This window comes from Fundulus heteroclitus, chromosome 3 (genome assembly GCF_011125445.2).
Source record: "Fundulus heteroclitus isolate FHET01 chromosome 3, MU-UCD_Fhet_4.1, whole genome shotgun sequence".
Lineage (NCBI taxonomy): Eukaryota > Metazoa > Chordata > Actinopteri > Cyprinodontiformes > Fundulidae > Fundulus > Fundulus heteroclitus.
This window is the reverse complement of record NC_046363.1, coordinates 21,066,446-21,088,626: the sequence shown is the minus strand read 5'-3', so window position 1 is coordinate 21,088,626 and position 22,181 is coordinate 21,066,446. Positions and strand designations below refer to the sequence as shown.

General features: G+C 40.8%; 1 protein-coding gene across 6 annotated transcripts in view; it reads left to right on the top strand.

Annotated features, from left to right (window-relative positions):
• Positions 1-19,521, top strand: part of fhod3b (formin homology 2 domain containing 3b) — a 132,149-nt gene extending 112,628 nt beyond the window's left edge. For 4 of the 6 annotated variants that reach the window (XM_036132566.1, XM_036132553.1, XM_036132586.1 and 1 more), the window contains 13 exons: positions 1,501-1,691; positions 2,269-2,763; positions 3,914-4,794; positions 9,642-9,800; positions 10,353-10,535; positions 12,044-12,163; positions 12,966-13,127; positions 13,205-13,395; positions 13,767-13,959; positions 15,636-15,659; positions 16,096-16,282; positions 17,857-18,018; positions 18,117-19,521. In XM_036132566.1, coding sequence (XP_035988459.1) covers positions 1,501-1,691; positions 2,269-2,763; positions 3,914-4,794; positions 9,642-9,800; positions 10,353-10,535; positions 12,044-12,163; positions 12,966-13,127; positions 13,205-13,395; positions 13,767-13,959; positions 15,636-15,659; positions 16,096-16,282; positions 17,857-18,018; positions 18,117-18,196 — 3,028 coding nt within the window. In that variant the 3' untranslated portion in view covers positions 18,197-19,521. The remainder of the gene's footprint in view (positions 1-1,500; positions 1,692-2,268; positions 2,764-3,913; positions 4,795-9,641; positions 9,801-10,352; positions 10,536-12,043; positions 12,164-12,965; positions 13,128-13,204; positions 13,396-13,766; positions 13,960-15,635; positions 15,660-16,095; positions 16,283-17,856; positions 18,019-18,116) is intronic. The other 2 variants (XM_036132590.1, XM_036132558.1) reach the window with 1 other exon arrangement.
• The last annotated feature ends 2,660 nt before the right edge of the window (positions 19,522-22,181 follow it).

Below are 22,181 nucleotides of genomic sequence, written 5' to 3'. Positions count from 1 at the left end.
TCAAGTGGATTCGTGTTTTTGCCTCCCTGTGTTCCTATCCTGTTCTCTGAACTTGGACATACAGCTCAAATACTTGAAAGAAAGCCTAGAAAAGAAACTCAACATCAACAGGCAGTAGCCAAAAATGCCTCACAGTGCTTTTAAAAAAAAAAAGCGGATTGCATTATTCATCATTTGGGTCTTTGATTAATGGGATTGTGGCCCCATTTGTCCACAATTTTCCTGGAATGAGACGGCATAAATGGGTAATATTCACAGATATAATCATTGTTATGTAGGGCTCTCATTTTTCCAAAAATGTCATTTTTTTCTAAGGCTGGACATTTTTAATGTGTCATTTTCTTGGAAAACATCTCACTCTGAAATAAATAAATAAATAAATAAATAACTGGACTAAATAACACTCAGTTTTGTTTTTCAGTTGAAAAAAAAAAAGATTTTGCACAGTGCCTGGCACATTCTTTTTACATTTTGTCACATTTCAACCACAGACTTCAATGTATCTTGTTTGGATTGTGTGTCGTTTGAGATACGTCTCTACTAGCTTCACACATCTTGAGACTAATTCTTGCTTAGTGCTCCTTGCACAATAGCCCACCTCTGCTAAAGAAAAGCAATCCCACGGCATCATTCTGCCACCGCCGTGTTACACTGTAGGGGTGGTGTGTTGTTGTTTGCATAGGCCAAAAGGTTCCATTTTGGTATCATCTGGTCTCATTCTTTTGACAATAGCTTTCTGCTGGCACCCTTTCCATACAGGCTAGGATTTGTAAAGTGTGCAAATAATAGTAGTTCTGTCAGCAGACTCTCCCACCTCAGCTGTGGATCTCTGAAGCTCTTCCAAAATCACCATGAGCCTCTTGGCTACTTCTCAGATTGATGCTCTCCTTGCCTTGGCAGGTTTGCAGTTGTGTCATGCTCTTTCAGCTGTTGGCGTGAACAGCGCTCCTTGACACATTCAAATCTTGGGATGTTCTTATAACCTTAGCCTGCTTTAAACCTCTGGATGACTTTCTCCCTGATCTGGCGGCTGTGTTTCTTGGTCTCCATGATACTGTTTGCTTACTGTTGCTCTCTAACAAACCTCTGAGGCCTTCACAGAACTGCCGTATGTCACGCTGAGATTAAATTACACACGGGAACACTCTCTTTACTAACTAGGTGACATCTGAAGACATTTGGTAGCACTGGCTTTAAGTTTGGGGAATGAAGAGGGCTGAAGACAAATATCCACCTCACTTTTCAGATTTTTCTTTGTAAAAATTGCTGAAACCCGTGCAGCCTGTTCATTCAGCTTCTTAGGTTTCCATTACTATGGTTTGGGAAATCACAAATCCTCCAAGTAAGATACATTCTGACTAATGGTTACAAGGTTGAAGGCATAGTAATACATATTTAAAGCCAGACTTCATCATAACTGCACCTCTCATTGAATTAAATGGCAGAGGAAGGATAATCAGAGCTTCATTTGTTTTGTTTTTTTGGGGTTTTTTTTTGTAGGTACAAGGCAGTGGAGAGGCTGGCTGCAGAGGAATTTGAGCGGGAGCGCCCTCGAGTGCCGACAAGAGGACGAACGGAGATCACGCTGTGTTTGAGTCCAACGGCAACCAGCCGCTCAGTATCCCGTTGTTCCACATCATCACCCTCCATCTCACAGGAAGAGCCAGTGAAGGCTGCAGAGCAGATGTTGGGTAAAAAGCCTTTTTGGGGTATCCTGCTATTTGTTTACCATTAATGTTTCCCCTCATAAAGAGGGGAAGATACCAAATGTTGCTGCACAGCAGTGTGCAACGACTTTACACTTGATGGATGGACCTGGGATACAATTCAGCTGAATGTTTATTGAACGGTAATGATTAAGACTCAACAAAAACATACAGGGATGTCAGAAGTTTACACACACTTATCGGCAATCCGTGGTGGGTGTACAAAACACGGCCAAAAATCGTGTGATAATTCAAGTAATTTTGAAAAGAAAAAAAACGACTGGACTTTTTTCCGAAGTTTGAAGACGTTTCGCTTTCCATCCAGAAAGTTTTCTCAATTCAAATGTCTGGAGTAATGTGGCGTTCCAAGCTTCATATTATTGCCCAAAGAGGCCTTGTTATGGCTTAGATAACATGCAAATTAAACCAAAATTGGTCCACCCCTTAGCAATGGGGAGTCGTTAGGGTCATCGTTAACTTTTTTTTGGAGTGATCATGACCTGGATGATTCACCAGCATTTTGAAAAATAACATTTTGCCCTTCATTCTGATTTCTTTCCAGGAGCAGAACGCATCTCAAGTCCACAGAGCAGAACCAAAAGTCCTGCGCCTGCATTCTTAGAACCTCCCCAGACACAATATCACAAGACTGAGACAAAGACACGTGCAGACGCAGGGAGTGTTGCTGGGCTACAGAGCGGCGAACCTGCCGCAGCACCGCTGGATGAGAAGGAGCTGTCAGGAAAGGACAGGCTAGAGAAACAAGCGCAGGAGATTCTTACAGAACAGCAGGAGAGCGTTGATGAGTTTGGAGCTGAGGAAGCAGAGGCGACCGACGCTTCAGAGGTAGGAGAGCAAGGTGGGAACGTGGACCTGGAGGAGAAGGTGCAGCCTGCAGAAGGGGAGGTGGAGGATAGTGTGGTGCTGAGTGAGAAAGAGAGACAGAACGAGGAGGTGAATGAAAAGGACAACTGCTCCGCATCCAGCATCTCCTCTACAAGCAGCACTCTGGAGAGGGAGGAGCGGGAGCAGAAACTTTCTAAAGACAACGACTCAGGTACTCAACCTGGGTTTGTTTTGGTTGATTTTCATTGCTTCGGTGCTCAGCAAAGCTATTCACACTCTTTGAACGTTTTGACATTTTTCATGTCAAACCCACAAACATCAAGGTGTTTTACTAATGTAAGCATAGTGTGCATAATATCAGGGAGGCCTGCAATATGCAATAATGTCAGTGAATGCCCCGATGACATTACTGATAAGTCAACAAGGACTTAGGTCTCCAGTGTTCATGTGTTTTTGCTTTTGGCATATTGCAAACATAGATGCAAGGTACTGCAAATAATGAAAATATATATTTTTTACATCCCAATGTGGTTTGATTTAAAAAAAAAAATAATTCCATCTGGCTACTTTTCCTGTAATGAAAAAAAGCCTGTTTGTTTGGTGACAAGAAAATGTCTTTAAGAATTGACCAATGCCGTTATATGATCTCTGAAATCATGATTGCATTGGATCTATATAAGTAGCTTATAACTATTGCTGTTCCTGCAGGTCTTTGCAATATTGATATTGCGTACCCTGATATTGTAATGACTATGAATTTGTGAAATGTTTTCCAGCCCTAATCTACAACCTGTTGGCCAGTTCAATCTCAGTCTCTTCTGACCAAAGAACTTTCTTCTACATGTTTGCCGTGTCCTCTAATTGGCTTGTGAGGCTGAATGTCTGATGATTTTCTCTTCTTGCCGCTTCTCTTTATAGGCCTGATCTGTTGAGTGCTCTTCTAATAGTCCTATCCTGTCATCAGTTTCTCCCTCCTGAGCTGAGGATGTATGCAGCTCCTCCAGAGTTAGCATAGGCCTCTTGGCTCCTTCTCTGATTTATCCTCTAGGCCAACCTTGGGGGCCCTGTAAATGTCAAGCGGGCACAGGGGTTTAATGCCAAAGAGACTGTTTGCAGGTTTTACCCATATTAAAACACAATCAATAAGATAGATTTTTATCTGTAAGGAGAAATAAAATTATCATTTTACGTTGTTACAACTCTACTTTTTGTTTTTCTGTCACATACAATCTCCATTAAATACCTGTAAATTTGTTATTTGGATGTGACAAAAAATGTAAAAAGTTCAAGGGGTATGATTATTTTCAAGATTCTGTATATTTCTCTTCATAAAAGCCGTACGTTTGTTTTCCTGTCAACAGGCCAATGGACCCAGTGTCTGAAGGACACAGACGTGAACGACCAATGCAAGAAGATTCTCAACAACAAGCGCTTCATGCTGGACATGCTCTACGCCCAGAAGGCTGTCTCGGAGGATGACGGAGACGTAGCAGCGTCGGAGAAGGAAAGGTGCAAATGTGAGAAGGAGACAGAGGCGAGTGATTCCGTGACCAGTCTGGCCAGCAGGATCTCCACGCTGGAGGCAAACAGACAGGCCAGAGAGGACAATGTCAAAAAACTGGAAGTGGGAGATCTGGACAACCACGGCAGTGTCAGAGCAGTGGCAGAGAAGTTTGGGGATTTAGTCAAAGGTCTGACCACTCCGCTGGAGATAGAGGCTCTTAAAGAGCAACAGCAGACGGACAAATCGTCTGGGTCAGCTCCTAAGAAGGAGTCGGATCATATCTGGGACCAGCTGATGGCGTCCCCCAGGGAGCTGCGGATCAAGGAAATGGACTTCACAGATCTGAGAGAGGAGGACGACATGGACATTTTAGATATGGAAGGCCTCATGCCGTCACCCCCTCCGCCATGCAGTTCCACCCTCCCACCACCTCCACCTTTGTTTGGCTGTCCCCCACCTCCTCCCATTCCTGGCCGAATGATGCCCCCACCTCCTCCATTCATGATTCCCGTACCACCGCCCTCTCCTCAGCTGGCTCGAGGGGAGGCCCCTCTGTTCCAGAAGAAGAAGAAGACCATCCGCCTCTTCTGGAACGAGGTCCGTCCTGTGGACTGGCAGTGCAGGAATCACAAGTTCTGTAAGGAGTCCCTGTGGTCCAAACTGGAGCCGGTTAAACTGGACACGTCCAAGCTGGAGCAGCTGTTTGAGACCAAGTCCAAGGAGCTGTCGGTCACAAAGGTATCCTTATGTAATAATTGATTAGTTTAATTTACTCGGAAACATCCTCCAATATCAAATATCACAGTGGTGCTATGTTGGATTAAAATCAGGAGAAATGCCTCCTTAGAAATTAAAATAAATGTTCTGCATTCATAATCCTTGAATTATTGGTAGAAATCTTACAAGCAAGATTTTCACACAGACATCTAGTGTCATCCACCTCCTGATGTGCTCTCTCAGTGTATATATATAAATATATATATATATATATATAGTTATTTAATTAGGCGCCTGCCTTGCATGTGCAATGAGGAGGCAGTGCTGTGCGAAGCACAGCACTGCCTCCCAATGCAAATGCATGGGCAGGGCCTATTACTATGCACCTCTAAACGGACTCTTTATTAGGCGCCTGCCATAGCATTTGCAATGAGGAGGCAGTGCTGTGCGAAGCACAGCACTGCCTCCAATGCAAATGCATGGAGGCACCTATTACTATTCACCTCTAAACGGCTTATTTCTTATTCTTTATTTTTCTTACATCACGATAAATGCGGCCCGAACCGTAGCGAGCACCCCCACGATATAGGTATCAAAACTTGTGGCTTGATTACGAGATGTGTGCTACTACTTTTATTGGGGTTTCGAGTTACCATGGCAACAAAATTAGCGAAAAACCACCCCCAAAAAACCCATAGGAATGAATGGAGTCGGGTAGAAAGAAAGCCTCAAAAAAGCCTCCAAATGACCAATTTCAACGCTGTACTGTGTCGTCATGCTGTCACATACGAACACCGTTTAACTTCCAGTTTGTAGATATATCTGTGACCTACTCAGAAGTGAAAACGGGATGTGGATATCTGTTATCGTCTCTTCACAGTTACTCCTCAAAGCTCATGTCCAAAAATCAGCGAAATCATCGTTTACAATGAAAGTCAATGACGGAATTCTCCAACCGCTAGAGTGGCCCACTCTAGCTTTTTTAAAGATTTCAAAACTCCGAACAACTTGACCTTACTCGCTCAATTTTCGCTCTACGCAGACAAATTATACATCAAAACGTAGGTATTTCTGTCAGGATTCGGGAAATGTAACCCTCATTGGTGTGGCATTTATAGATTTTTCGCAAATCACCTCAGACCGACACAAACCCGAAACCTCCCCCATTCATTTCCTATGGAGCGGTTTTGAAAAATGACGTCTAAAAATCCAAAACATCACATGTTTTCGCATCGTCGCTACTCCTAAACCGTTTTATGTACAGACATGAGACTTTCACAGATGAATGTCCCAACCCTTCTGGCACTCATAAAAAAGGAATTTTGTGGATAACTGTTACGGTTTTTCCGCAGGAACAATTTGTTCGGGAGTAGCGAATATGCAAAATCCTGAAATCGCTTTGGAGCTGCATTTTCCCATATCATCCACTTTTTTACATCGTCGCTGTGCCTACACCGATTTTTGTAAAAATATGAAAATGAGCTACATGGTCATCAAAAGCCTGCTGATACTCATAGTGAAAGAATTATTTTGATATCTCTTATACTTTTTGAGTTACAGCGATTTGTTCGGAAGCGTTTTAAGAGGATTTCTGAAAATCCATAAAAATCCCATTTAGATCATAATTTTTTACGCCTTTATTAAACTTTTTCCAGCAAAAACCGATAGCAAGTCTTCTTCCCCTATCCTTTACGAAATAAACACAGAAAAAATTACGTCTCTACCATTTACGGTTCCGGAGAAATCGTGCGTTGTTCGAGGCAAAGTTCTCCATTATAATCCAATAGGCAGACTTGGACACCAAGTGTCTGCACTTTTTTAGACTGGCCCGCTGCAGCTGTGTCAGTGAGTTTCCATGACGACGGAACTCTGAGGGCCAGTGGGAGACGTTCCATTGAGATAGAATGGCAACTTTCGACGCCAGCTGCAGCGGCTGTGATTAATGTAGAAATCTGAAATTCGCACAGTCACTTCCTCTTAACATTTTAAAATTTTCATGTGACTTTCAGCCATGTGTCAGTTTACTGTGCCATTTTGGATTTTACATGCTTTCCTATTGGGTCTTTGCTTCCAACAGGACCTGGCATGATGCCTAGACACGACCCACTTGGCCAATACAGCACCACCCACATGTGGGAAATGGCACTACACACTATTTTGGTCAAATGTTGAGTTCTGGGCCCAGATGTGGTGAGGCTGAGTTGCTAAAGGAGGCCAATCTGACCAATGAACTTTGGTCACGTTTGGTGACATTAAGTATTGGCACCCCTATTTGAGGCACTTCCCAGTACAGGATTTAGACCAAACTGACAGAGTACAATCACCTCGTCATACTGAACACAACCATGTTAGCGGCTAACTGTTAGCATGTTGCTAACCGGAAGTAGCTCTAGGAAGGTCTCACCAACTTCTGCTTCACAGAAACTGTTCTTACTTCAGAGAGAAAGCTCCACAAGAAATTTGGGCTATGTCGCATAAAGCATCTCCAAGCTATGAGGTGTCAAACATCCAATGTTTTTCAATGGGGGACCAAACCCCTTATGGTCCCAATACTGCATACCCATATATGGTGCTACAGTATAGCTCAGATGGAAAGTGCAGGCTTTGCATGCAAGAGGTCGTGGGTTCGAAACCCGGCGTAGGTGACAAAGATTTTTGTGTTATAATCCTCACAGTGTGTATATTAAAACATGTGTGCTGATCCCATGAAGTATTTTTTGTACCACCCGCCATTTTGAGTTACCATGGCAACATTTTAAATGACGTATTTTCTCCCTATTTGAGGCTCATCCCAGTACAGGATTTGGACCAAACTAACAGAGTACACTAACCCAGTGATACCAAACACAACCATGTTAGCGGCTAACGGTTAGCATGTTGCTAACCGGAAGTAGCTCTAGGAAGCCTGTACAAACTTCTGCTTGACAGATTTGGTGAATTTTAGCATTTTCTCCCTTTTTAGGCACTTCTCAGTACAGGATTTCAACCAAACTAACAGAGTAACATCACCCGGTGATACTGAACACAGCCATGCTAGCGGCTAACCGTTAGCATGTTGCTAACCGGAAATAGCTTTAGGAAGGTCCTACCAACAGCTGCTTAGCCAGAGTTCTTCTGCCTTTACAGACAGAGAGGGCTGCAGCTGTCAGTGAGTCTCCATGACAACGCTGCTAGCAAGAGGCTCCTAGGAGGTCCATTGACTTAACATGGCACCTTTCAACGGCCGCTGCGAGGGCTGTGAAGACCGTAGGAACCTGAAATTCGCAGTGTTACTTCCTGTTGCTATTTCTGACGGTACGGTACGCACCAAGTGGCAGGCGCCTTGCTAAATTTCTTCAGAAATTTTTCTAGTTATTTATTTTCTTACATGCATTCACTGTCATTGTCATTCAAACAAGCCTGACCCTATAATAGGGGAACAAAAACATTTGTTTTTACCTTAATCTTCTTCAGCAAATTTAAATTGTGGACAACATGGACCTTTTATATATGGAGGATGTGGCGCAGAGGAGCGAGAAAGTATTTGTTTTTAGGACCACCACATTGATTGACTTGTCACTCAAAAACTGTTTTTTATTAATAATCCTAGAAAACTGCAAACACCAGTCCTAGTAGCTTCTTTGGGTTATAATCCATGTATTAATCAATAGTGCATTAATTCGTTACGGTTTATCTGGTCATCAACATTCTCCTCATGAAGACTAATGCTGTGGCTTCTTACCTCTTCTTAAATTCAGTAGTTTTTAATGTTTATAAGATGAAACACTAAATCAAATTCTATTAGTGTTACACTCACAAGTGTGAACTAAAGTCATAATAATAATAATAATAATAGTTGTAATTTTCACACATGTTTTCAGCACACCAGAACTATATTTCAGATAAAACAAGTTTAAAACAACTGATAGTAGCTGTGAACCTAAGAGGACTGAATGTTAACATTGAATCAGCTTTGGCTGTCAAGATATACTTCTTGCACTAAATATGACTGCATATTTTTCAGTGACGTTATCAAAGGGTTGGTTGTTTGTATCTGTGATACTCTATTGGTTGGTTAGGCTGTTCTTTCTATATTTCTCTATGCAAGTGTAGAAGCGGACTCTGAGGATGTTATCTTGTTCTCTCTTTTTCCTCGACTCTATTTTGTCACCTTTTCTCCCCTTTAGCATTTTGTCTCATCTTTCTCCCCTCCTTTCTTTCTCTTTTATCTATCAGTTTCTGTATCCATTGAACTTGTAGTAATCCCAAAATCATATCTATTATAATAATATTACCATGGCAAACGTGGTGATGCTCCTGAAAGTAAATATGTTTGGCTCTTTTTGGCATTGAGACAGCAATTCTTACTGCTATACTGAACACGTTAAGGATAAGGTAAAGAAAAAAAAAGATAACATTGAATCAGAAGATGCTTCAACAGAGTATTAGTTTAAGCCTGTTCACGCTTGTGCATCTAATACCTTTGTCTTTATTTTTTTTGTGTTGAATGATACAAGAAATATGGCACATAAAAGGTAAAAAAAAAGTCATTAAGATTGACATAAAGTGCAAAACCTATGTATAAACTGCACCATTAACAGCAACAAAAGTGTAGATTCAGTAGTTGTAGTAAATGTCAAAAATACTTTTTTCCATCAAATGTGTAATTTCAAAGGGCAAAAAATTAATTAAACCAGTTATTTGAACACATAATAATGGAGAGTTGCTGAAGAATTGGCCCTAAAATCTTATTGCATTTCAGCACTGACAGTAAACATAGTTTAATGAAACTTTCATAAATTATAAAGACAGGACTAATGGAAATAGCAGAAGTGGATTTTACAAGCAGCCGACTCACACCGTTCCCTTCTTCTTTCTGCATCTTCTAGAAAGCATCAGTTGAAGGCAAACGACAAGAAATCATTGTCCTGGACTCGAAGCGCAGCAACGCCATAAACATCGGGTTAACTGTCCTGCCTCCCCCTCGCACAATCAAGACAGCTATTCTCAACTTTGATGAGTATGCACTAAACAAGGAAGGCATTGAGGTAAACTTTAAACAATTTTATCTGAACTGATTTCTGATTAATACGTGTAGTGTCAGTGGGAGAAAACTGTACATGGTTGTCATGAAGAATAAATGTGTCAGTCCTCCTAAGGTATCGTATGATTTTCTGCTGGAATGGTTGACATTGTTAGCTTTTCAGTACATTTAAAAAGAGAGATGGCAAAAGGTTATTTTTAGTTCATCTCAACAACCAAATGTAGGGTGTCTGCAGAGGTTTACAGCTGCGTGTTACAGTTCAAGCCTCATACTTTTAGTATTATATAACCTGAGTTCATTTTTAGGAGACAGGAAGATTCCAATCCATCTTTTTACCCTGGAGGTATTTGCAGTAAGACAACAAAACCTAGGTGAAAAGTTCAGATTTCACACCAAAAAAAAAACAGCTTGAAAATGCAGATTTAGAAATATCAGAGCCAATATTTTTTCCACCACCTCCTCTACAATAAACCTTCTGACATTTCATGTAAAGATTTCACCCAGGCTGGGGCACATTTGGAGCATGTTTGATGGATGAATTTCTTCCCTGTACTAGAAAATCCTCACAATGATCCCCACAGAGGAGGAGAAGCAGAGGATCCAGGAGGCTCAGCTGATGAGCCCTGACGTTCCTCTGGGCAGCGCCGAGCAGTTCCTGCTCACCCTCTCCTCCATCACGGAGCTGTCGGCGCGCCTGCAGCTGTGGGCCTTCAAGATGGACTACGAGCTTATTGAGAAGGTCGGGCACATTCCTCCTCCCTCTAATCCGGGGCAGATAAAACAGACATTCAGCTGTTGCATAAGAATGGGTTTTCCTGCCGCAACCTGTTTCTGAATGTTAGCGTTGGAAAATCTTTCATTTTATACATTGTTGTTGAATAATTGTCAAATAAATTATGTATACCCGCTTCGGTCTGTAATTGTCTTGTATTTGTAAGACAGCTTAAACAAAGCAGCTGGAGACCCAAAGCAAACCATTACATTAATAAGTAACCAGTAGATGAGTGTTTAGCTGCTTTTTTAAAGACGAAGCCCACAGATCTCTAGCTTAGAGGCGGAAGAGTACCAGAATTTGAGGTCCATCAGTGCAAAAACTTAAAAATCTTTGTGAAAATCTCTTCACGTGCCAGTTTACACTGCACGTGTGCACCACTTCTGTAGTATCCAAGAAACTATGACGCAAATATTGGAGCAATGGCCCGATAGTCGTTGCGCTATGCTGTCTGCAATAATGAAGCTTCCCTCACCTCGGTATGCCAGATACTTGAAACTAAATGTGAGACTGGCGGCTTGCCCTATTTTCTGATCAATTTGGATTATAATTATTTCACCACATGGGGGAAATTGTGAATTCTTGTAATTCCAAATCTATCTTTGCATATGATTTTTTTATATATATATTAATTTAGAAGGTGACCTCAGAGGATTTCACTGTTGGGTGAAACCCTTATTTCTCCATTTTTATTCAGTTTTGGTTTTTTTTTGTAAAAAATCAACTATATTGTTTACCCTTCACTTCTGTCTGTGGTTGTTATTGATAATTATCCATTGAAAAATAAAACATAACAGCATGTGACTTTAAAGGAGCAATAAGTAATATTGACACCTAGTGTTTCAAATCGGAACAACACAGACAGAACAGCCTGCCACTGACAGCAGCCTATGCTGTTCCCTCAACGGTCCGTTGCTGCTGTGAAACTCCGCTAAAGTTTTACTTCCACAGGACAGGTATATAATGTTGTATTCTGTTCTATTTCTGGTCTGCTTCTCTTACTGGCTTCCATGCTACCAGGCTGCAGCTCTTTTGCCAAGATAAAATACCAAATTCTGCGCTCTGTTTCGAGAATTCTGGGAACTCTCATATGATTGGCTCAGGAACCAGGAAGTAAACACAGGCTACCCTCTGAACCGAAGTGGTTCCGCACCGTACCTCTAGGTTTGAAAGGAGAAAAACTTGACTAGGAACCTGTTGAGGTTTATAGGGAATGTTACTTCCATCCCAGGTGACAAATTAGAATGACTTAGATTGATTTTACAGTAAATTTCTTACTTTTTGCTCCTATAAACAAAGTAATGAATTTACACCTAGAGGTAAAAAAGTTTTTTTTTTTTTAATTTCCTGACAAGTTAATTTTTTGGGGAAGCGAGGTGATCGACAGCACTGAAGTGTTCATTATCATAACATTTTTCCTTTCAGTCCAGGATAAGGGGCAGAAATCAAACTAATGTCTCCCACTGCTCTTTTAGGAAGTGGCAGAGCCATTGCAGGACCTGAAAGAAGGAATGGACCAACTTGAGAAAAACAAGACCCTCAGATACATCCTGACCACCCTGCTGGCCATCGGTAACTTCCTCAATGGCTCAAATGTAAGAAAAAAACATCCAAGGGATACCTCTTATATTCCTAGTTTTTCTTTTTATGTTCCTTCTACATTATATGCAGTTTATGTAAACGTCTCTTCCCCATACCTCCTGTCAAAGCCATTATTTTGGCACAAATAACACTAGTCTGTGTGGGAATGGGTGTACTTCCTGACTGCAGCAGCTCCTGTTGAGTCTGGCTGCATCAGCTGTGGACGAAAAAGAAGAGGGAGGGCGAATTGTGTTTTTTTTTTTTTTTTCTGGGAAGTTAATGTTCATCTGGATTGCCTGTGTGTGAACTTTGTGTTTTTTTTTTCTTACTCTCACTTTGTCACAAAGTGGTGTTTTTCTTTGTTCCTGCGGCCTCCTCTATGTGAGTGCATCTGCATGTGTGAGCCTCTGGGATAACTATAGACAAACATCCAAAAGGGGAAACATAAGTCATCAACATCAAAACGAGCAGTTTCCCGTAAATAATGGCTGCATTTATATTTTTGCAGTAAGCCATTTACAGCTGGCAGCAGAACAAGGGAGATCCTGTCGGGACTATGTCTTTCATGATGCGTTCTGGACCCTTTTCTGCTTTGTTGTGTGGAGAAAACACAGGATCCCTTTAGCAGATTGCGGTTTTTGATACTAACAATCTAATTAATCTGCGTATCTCCATTCAGCCCCTTTCTTCTAACTGCGCCAGAAAGGAAATCCACTTCAACCTGGCACTGGAGCCAAGTGCTCCAGATTTGTGATTTCACCAGACTGTTTCCGTCCACATTCTCAGTGTGTTGTGTGTGTTTTTCTGGGTCTGCAGGCCAAAGGCTTTGAGCTGAGCTACTTGGAGAAAGTCCCGGAGGTGAAGGACACAGTTCATAAGCAGTCCCTGTTGCACCACGCCTGCTCTATTGTGGTGGAGAAGTTTCCGGACAGCACCGACCTTTACTCCGAGATAGGGGCCATCACCCGCTTGACCAAGGTTAAAAGCACATCAACTCCTCTAGTATCCGTCGTACCCGCCGAAGAGTCCTCAACGGTCTTTGATTTGGTTCCCAGGTGGATTTCGACCAGCTTCAGGACAATTTGGCCCAGATGGAGCGTAGGTGCAAAGCATCATGGGATCACCTAAAGGTCATTGCGAAACACGAGATGAAGTCAGCGTTGAAGCAAAAAATGTCCGACTTCCTCAAAGACTGCGCAGAGAGGATCATCATTCTGAAGATAGTGCATCGCAGAATAATCAACAGGTACGTGCAGATCAAGATTATGTTTTCACATTTGATTTTGCATAATGAATAGTGTATTTTATTCGGATTTTATGTCACAGTTCAACTAGAAGTGGTTATAATCATACATGTTTTCTAACAACTGACTAACAATTGTTCTGTCAACAGATTCTCTCTCCTGAGCTGTCAATCTCTGCAGCTCCTCTCAGAGTTACTCTGGGCCTCTTGCCTGTTTCTCAGAGCGATGCTCTCTACATAATTTGCATTTCTCTTAACTATTATATGTTAATTTGTGTTGGTCTGTCATATAAAATACCAACAAAATATATCAACGTTTGTGGTTTAACATGACAAAATGAACGGATATCTTTGTTTTCCGTGCACGTCTGCAGGTTTCACTCCTTCCTGTTGTTCCTGGGGCATCCCGTCTATGCCGTACGAGAGGTCAGCATACATCGCTTCAGCAAGATCCTGAGCGAGTTCGCCCTGGAGTACCGCACAACGAGAGAGCGCGTGCTGCAGCAGAAACAGAAGAGGGCCAACCACAGAGAGAGAAACAAGACCAGAGGGAAAATGATAACAGATGTAAGGGCTGTTCCTTTTTCTATCAGCGTCCTTGTTTAGTTTGCGCTTCCTCGGTTCCACGAAACGGTGTTAACGAGCCATCGACGGTCTTCGTATCTGTAATCTTGTGAAACCTGGCTCCGTTTCTGGCCGAGGTGGCGGTTCGCCTTTCCCAAAGACGTCAGCCCTGCTTCCTCTGTGCTCACATGTATGAGTTACTGTAACAACAACCAGGGAGCTGTGAGGAGTGGATCCAGTTCTGAAGCTGCTTGAGGCTGTGAACAGGCCAGAGCAAACACCTCGCTGTGTGATTAAAATCCCTTGAACCCCAAAGAGTTGGCTGCTGACAGAGGAGGCCGCAGTCGGCCCAAGGGAGAGGACCCGTCTCTTTTTAAAGGACATTTAATTTAATCGCTGTGTGAAAATTCAAACTTGCGGATCTCCCTGAAGGAGAAATAGTAAGGGGCCACACTTTACCTGCATTCCTAAAGGTTTTTTGTCAGATATGCTCCTCTGCTACGCAAATGAAGCAAACGTTCTTCACTGTTTTGGCTGAAAATCTAATAATTGGACATATTGTGAAGTCTTATGTGATGGAAGGTGTGAAAGCTCCAAATCCCACTGGGTGCCAGGGTTTTAAATGTGCAAAAATGTCAAAAATGTGCAAAACCTAAACAATAAATTCTGATCAGGATCATCAGGGCTAATATTATACATCTCTGTTTCTCTGCTTGAGCCTCAACAATACAGCAACTGCAGCCTATATTTTGTTACATCCACTGTGATACGTTTTTGCTTTGGTCCCTGCTGCTTAAATCAGTCCACAAAAAATGTCCATATCATCTTATTTGTCTTTATTTATATAGATGGCCCCATCTAGATTGCCCTCGCCAAGACCGAATTATACTGCAGCAATTTGGATTTGGATTAATTCAGTTTATTTTTTATTTTTCTAATGACTAATATACATAAAAGGGAACAAATGTGCCACTGGTTCTTTGACAGAGGTTCTAGTTTTGGATCTAACAGGAAATAAAGGAGCTACCAGATCATCTCTATTTAAGTATCGGAGCATTTGCCTGCAACCTTTATATGACTTTGGTTAAACACAAATAAATTAATACAAATCCATCCATTTACCTATGGAGAATATTGGGAGTTCTTAGTTGGAATGCAACATAATGTAATATAATGCGCTGTTTTAATGGATGAAGGATTAAATAAGGTGCAGTCATGGTGAGTTACTGTATGTTATTATTAAAAACTCTTATCTGTTTTCCTCTTAGTAAAACAAAACATCTAAATCTGCAATACAATCTATCCAAATAAAGGTTTTATAATGCCGTGATTCTGAGATTGGATCAAACACAGGTGGAAGACAGGTGACCTTCTGAAAGGCAATTGTTGCCTTGCACTGGATTTCATTCAGTTGTGCCAGATTAAAGAGGTCTTACTACAAACTCAGGCCCCGCTTCAGAAGTTTATTCGTTAAAACAAAGTTTTACAGCACAATAAATACGAGTTGCCCCCATATGTGTTGAGTCTTAACGTCGTGTTTACTGCAGACATAATTCAAAGCACTTAACCTGAATCCAAATAAAATATTTACCAGTAGATTTTACCTATTCTCTTAAAATGTTTCTGCAGAAATCAATGATTGTTATGAATGCTTATTTAGTCTTTTGTTTTTACATTAGAGTGAAGATGACAATGACTGTGAGGTAGGGCTGTGCCTATGGATGTATGTATGCATACGCATCAATCTGTGAACTCTTTGTTTGGACTAACATTTAACAACATGCAAGCCTATATTTTTTAATTATTAACTGTTTTAGTCAAAGGGTCTAAACAAATCATGAGTTGTTTGTAAGGCTAAGAGGGACTAATTGTGACAAGGCATGAATAATAAACATGATGCCGCTTGGAGTGCTGAGTGAATCTAATCTTAACTTCCACTTAATGGTAGAAAAGTAAAGATTCCAACGCATGATGTAAGAAGCAGTCCTGAAGATAAAGCAGTGACAAGTTTATTGTGTGTTTCAGGGTCTTGGACTTGACTAACTTGTCCTCTTTTGATCTGGGAATGGATGCGAAAAGAAACACATTGAAAGTGGCAGAAAAAAGGAAGCTTTTAACTCCTTTCTCACACCCTTACAGAGCGGTAAATTTGGAGGTGCATCTTCAGAAGCACAGGAGAGCCAGTCTCAGGGTATCCAGAGCGCTGACGATGCAGCAGAGCATGAAAACATGAAGGCCGTGTTGAAAACTGGTCTGACGGACGGAGAGAGCTGCACGTCCACAGTGCCCGGCCTGCGGAGTCGTACCCGAGGCGGCAGCCTCAGAGGTCAGTCACATCATAGTTTTTACTGTTACTATATAACTTAGAAGTGTGGGGTTTTATGGAAATATTTAGGGCTGCAACTAACGATTATTTTAATAATAGATTAATCGGTCGATTATTTGCATGATTAATCGATGAATCGGATGACAAAAAGTTTTATTTCCACTTCTTTTTTTCCAAAATTGAACATATGGAATAAAAGTGCTAATAAGCACACAGAACACAAGTTGCTACTTATGTGTTCTGTTATAATAATGTTAAGTAATAAATAATTTTGCTTCAAAAAAAGGAATTTATGTTGACTGATGTTAGTCAATCATTTAATAGTCAGTGTTGTCTAGATGAACAGCGATTTAACACAACAAAAGTGAATCTGTAAAACATCTAGGATCTAGGGAAATAATTGGGCATAACAATGCAACCAGTGCAAAAACACCACTTCTGACAATCAAATAAACCACCAGCCCATTTCATTGACTGTTTCAACACAGCCTGCCTTTTATATTTATACCAAGTGCTACATTTGTCCGTCTACATATTTTTCTTCCAAGGATGTTTATTCTATTAAGTTTTTCAAGTTTTTTCTTTGAAGAGTGAAAAAGGGTGTTAGATATTTAGTACTTGTGTTTTTTCTGATGGTTTTGCATTTTTGAGGGTGTCCTTTAAGGATGCTTATGTCTCGTTTTTTTGTAAGCGTTTTTAATTTGAGTCTGCGTCTTATTCCGAGTGTTCAAACCCCCCCCAAAATCTAGGACAAAAATTTTGATTAAATTTGTACAAAGAGAGATGTTACACATTAAGCTTAATACTTAAACAAGCATTTCATTCCCACAAGTTCCAGGTTTGTTACTGTAAATAAAATTAAAAAAAAAACACCAAATAGGAAAATTTGCAAAGCAATGAAATCTCCTCCGTTTTGCATCTGCTTTTCTCCTGGTTTTGAGTTGTTCCTGCACTGGCTTCACAAGGTAAATTAAACTAAATACAGGTACTCCTAAAAAAAATAAATAAAAATAACGTCATGGAAAAGTTCAGTATTTTTGTCATTCATTTCACTCATTTAATCTATAGCTTCATTACACACCCATCAGCTCAGCCCATCTGCTTTTTTCAACTACTTTAGCAGGGGCTATTTTTTTCCACAGAATATAATTACCTTAAAAAGCTCTGTCTTTTAAGACTGCTATTTTCCCCTGGTGTAATTGCATGAATATACATACATTTAGAAAGGCTTTCCCCAAATGCAGACAAAAGACTTCATTGAAATCTGGGAAAACTGCATGAGTGCAGAGAGACACTATTTGCTTAAAGGAGCTATCTAAGGTGCAGATCTGCCTTTGCATCTCAAAGCAAACTCGGGTTTTCCCCCATTTAGCCACCACAATTGCCATCATGACTACTCAGCAAAGAGTTCCAGTGTCAACATCACCCTTTCTCATGTCAAAGATTCAGTTAGCAAGTTCATTTACAAAATAAAACTTGGAATCTCACAGCTCATTTGCTCAATAATCTACCTTATCACGCAGTGTAGCTGTGAGTTTTAATCAGATTTTCCTGTACTCGTTTTTCTTTTTCAGGACGCGTTGCTCCGTGGTGTTCTGCCAGTGACGACCCTGTAAACTGCACAGACGATACAGCTGATGAGATCATGGAGCGGATTGTTCGATCAGCCACTCAGGGGCCCAGCCAGAGGACGCTCCCTCGCGAGAGGAGGCGATCCCGACTCAACAGGAAATCATGTGGGCCTTGACTAGATGCTCAAATATATAATCAAAAACCAAGAAATGTATCTGTTGCATCTATCCATCAGTAATAATCTACTCTCTTGACCACACAGTAAGGAGGACTCTAAAGAGCAGCTTGACGACAGAGGAGGCGAACGCTCTTGGCTTGTCCAGTGGCGAGCTGCAGGTGTGAGGCAGACCAAGATCCTGCTGGATATTAAGAAGACTGTCGGCCCTTTCACTGCCCCCTCCGCCCCACGCCCCCCCCCCCACCCTTCCGGTCCAGACTGGAAATCCACCCCTCTCTTCTTGCTCGGGGCGTAAACCACAGCAAGCCTTGGATGGGTTGTCTGGTTTACGTACGTTGATACGAGAGACGGGGGTGGGGGGGGAAACCGCTGAGAAAGATCTCAATCTTAAACCTGTGGGCCCGAAAAAACAGCTTAGCATTCAAACCACTAAGCTTGGCTTTTTGCTGGATGAACACAGAACGACTGCTTTTGCAAGGCTTTATCCCGGTCATCCTTCAAATGCAACGTGCACCCACAAAGGTTTTTCCGCTTTGTTTTGTGCGCGCGCCCGAGGCTGCCAGTGCACGCGTTTCAATCCCTACGTACGGCCCTCCCTGGACCCTAAAGGCTGAGCCGGCTGCAGATCCTGAACCCTTAAAATTACTGTTGGCTGGGGGTCGAACGACATACGTAGCTGAGCTGAATGATATTTCATCTATTGAATAGATGGCTTAGTGCTGATGGATATTTTGTTGTATACTACTGGGGTATTTTGTGTTTCATATTGGTCTGAAAAGGTGTTTAGATAAGGAACATTTGCACTGGATGTAGACGTTGGCTAGGATTGGAATGTGAGATTCTTGACACTGATGAACCACTCTGACATCTGAATCTGACAATACGCTCATCAATGCGCCAGCTATTCCACAGTAGCACAGTTTTTACATGAATAAAGTGGACAGTTTGAAGGCCGATGTGCATTAGTTTACAGGTAAAGAAGGAATTTATTAGTGTAGATATGCTTTTGAAGAAAAGGAGGAAAAAAAATGTTTAGCGTTGCATTGTCAGAGCAATTCTTAAATAAAAACTAAAACGCTGGCAAGTGTTAAAAGGGGGCAGTCATAGGTCGTACTCTTTCTAAAGTTGTATTTTGTAGAAACTATGAGCTGCATAATTCAGTGCCTTGCAGACACAGTTATTTATTAATTCATGCTTTCAGGGACATGTGAGCACATGCTACAGGTGTGCAGCCTTTGTATTAGAAGATCATTTTAATGTTGGTCAGTGTTTTTAAACCCATCACAGCAAAATAGCTTCTTTTTTTTTTGCCTTCATGAGAAGAATATGTAGTTTCTACAACAACGTCAAGCTGGTTTAGAACATCATCTAGCCTTTGTGTAAGATTTGTGCACATGCAACTAAATTAAAGGGAAATGTTATTATTGGCCAAGTTAATCTGTAGTTTGAATGGCATTAAAGAATGTCTCACTTTGTGTCCTTTAAGGAATATTTGAGTATTTGTCTGTTTTATATGTACACTTCTGTGAAAATCTGGAGTCATCCCTCATTTCCTTATATTTTGCATTTCAAACTTTCTAGTATCTAGAAATTAGTATCTAATAATTTTTAAAAGTAGTCTTAAACATTAGTTTTCTGAGCTCTTTGAAGATTCCAGAAATTAGCAATTAGCATTCTTACCATTGGTAGCTCTAAAAGGGTGATCTTGGTGTGTATTCCCTGGTTTCTTCCTATGAGATTTCCAAAAGATTCCTAACACTCCGGTATGTTCCAAAGCAGACAGAGTTTGAAAGGTCAAAAGGATTAAGAAAAAAATATTTTGTATTCTGCTAAGCCCTCCTGTTATATGCAGAAAATCTTGCTCTGTCACTGTCAGGGCCAGTCAATCAAAAAATTGGCCAGTTCAAAAGGCTAAAAGTCATTCTCAGGAAAAGGAAAAGCAACCTCTAAATGGAGCACCTAATAAGTGCATTTGAAAGGCAGGTAAAAGTGTCATTTTTATTGTGTGAACAAAATTAGACATCAGTTCACCTTTGAATGCCATCAAGAAAGTTTTAAATTTGTCAGCTTTCTTTCGTAGCTCGCCGTTTAGCCTAAACAAGCCTTGAGTCAACACAGTAAAAGTATACCCTGGAAAGAAATCACACAGCACAGGAACAGACGTTGCTGGATTGATGTCCGCAGAGCAAAGAAGCAGAAAGCAGAAAGTTTAACAGTACCGTGATACACAATGAAACTTTTGTAAACACAAAACAAAGCAGTCCAAAGTAAAAAAAATAGAATAAAATTAAAGATTGCATTTTTGTTTTGTTGTTTTGGACATTTCTACAAGGTTAATTGGTTAGAAGAATATGTTTTCATTGTATTTGGTGTGTTAAAAACACAAACTGCTGCCATAAATGGTAAGGGTCAAGATAGGGAACCCATTAACCATGCCTGCTAGATTAATTAGTAGCACACAGTATGAATGTACGGGCTATGCTGTGTCTGGTTTGGAGCTTCCACCAAGAAAACGCGTCAGTGGACCTAGTTTTGTTTCCTCGTCTCCATAAAAGGATGTTGATGCTAGCATGCTAGCTAGCATGTCCAACGGGACACAAAAACAGAGAGCTGGCTATGGAAGCAGTCACAGACAAAAGCACAGCCTTTATTGGGTGTGTACTTTTAGCATAAAATAATTCAGTCTCATAATGTAAGAACAAAAACAAGCGGAAAATGTTCGCACCGGCGTAGCTGTTTTATGCTAAAGGTTGGTAGCTGGTGTTACCTAGCCTCTGTTTCTAAGCACACCACATTATGTGCATCCTCATTTAGATGATTTTCCCCCCCTCCACCTTAACCAGATGTCCAGATCTTCTGTAGACCATCAAAGGTTTATTGAAGTGTCCATTAAGAACACAAAACTTGTCTTTGTTCGTTATAAAGGCTGGAGAGTATTTTTGACGATTAATAACAATTAAAAGCTTGCAACTGCAAAATTTATTCTGACATAAAGTATTACATTTTAAGGTTGTAAAGTGGAATTTTAGCATTGACTGACATGTTAATTTTCTACTCAGGTTGGCCCACATTTTACATTTCTGTACAATATAATGGAGTGAGGGGTGGTTTTAAGACTTTTGCACAATACATTATGAATAAAAACATTCTGTGAAACGATAATGCAGATCATAATGTTAAGAGAAAATGTCTAGCTAAGACAATCTTTAAAGTCAATTGAAAGGTATTTTTTAATGCAACGCATGCAGAGAACAGCATACAATATCCAATGTAAATGTATTTAAAACTTTAATTGTGACAGATTTACAGCTATTGGAGATGTAACATTTCCCTCATGATGACTACACCAACACTAGAACATTTAAGAGTTTACATTGATTTCGGACCTTAGATTTGTGTAATCTAATCCGATTAGTGTAGCAACATGGAGGTGCATCTCAATAAATTAAAATATAGAAATACATTTATTTCAGTAGCAGAAAAAGTGCATCTCACTTTTAAATGCTTCCAATTTAATTATGGTTTACAGTTGCTGAAAACTCTAAATTTTGTTAACATTGGAGCATTACTGAAATGCTGTGTCCGACACGATCATAGGGAAGACTGCTGACTTGACAGTTTTCCAGCAAACGGTAATTGGCATTGTCCACAAGGAGGGTAAGCGACAATAAATGAAGTAGCTGCTTATGTGCAAATACGTGAATATAATAATATAAAGTTGAGTGAAAGGAAGAGGTGTGGTAGAGAAAGGTACATAAGCAACAGGGTTAACTGCAGTCTTGAGCAGCATGTGAAGCAAAACCCAATTCAGAATTTAGAGATTTTCTAGGTGTGGACTGGAAGTGGGGTCAGTATTTCAAAAGCCACTATTATTGCATTCTCTGACTTAAGTCCTGAACAGGAGACAATGACAGAAGCATCTTCCATGGGCTAAGGAGAAAAAGACTGGACTGTTGCCCAGTGGTCCGAAGTCGTCTTTATAGATGAAAGAAAACATTGCACTACATTTGAAAATGAAGGTCCGAGTTGCACAGGGTCTGGTGTCTGATGCTTCGGGGAGCCAAGTCATCTACTGGGGTTAGTCTGTGGTTTTTGATCAAGCCCAAAGTCAGCAAGCCACCTACCAGGATCGTTAGAGCACGTCAGGCA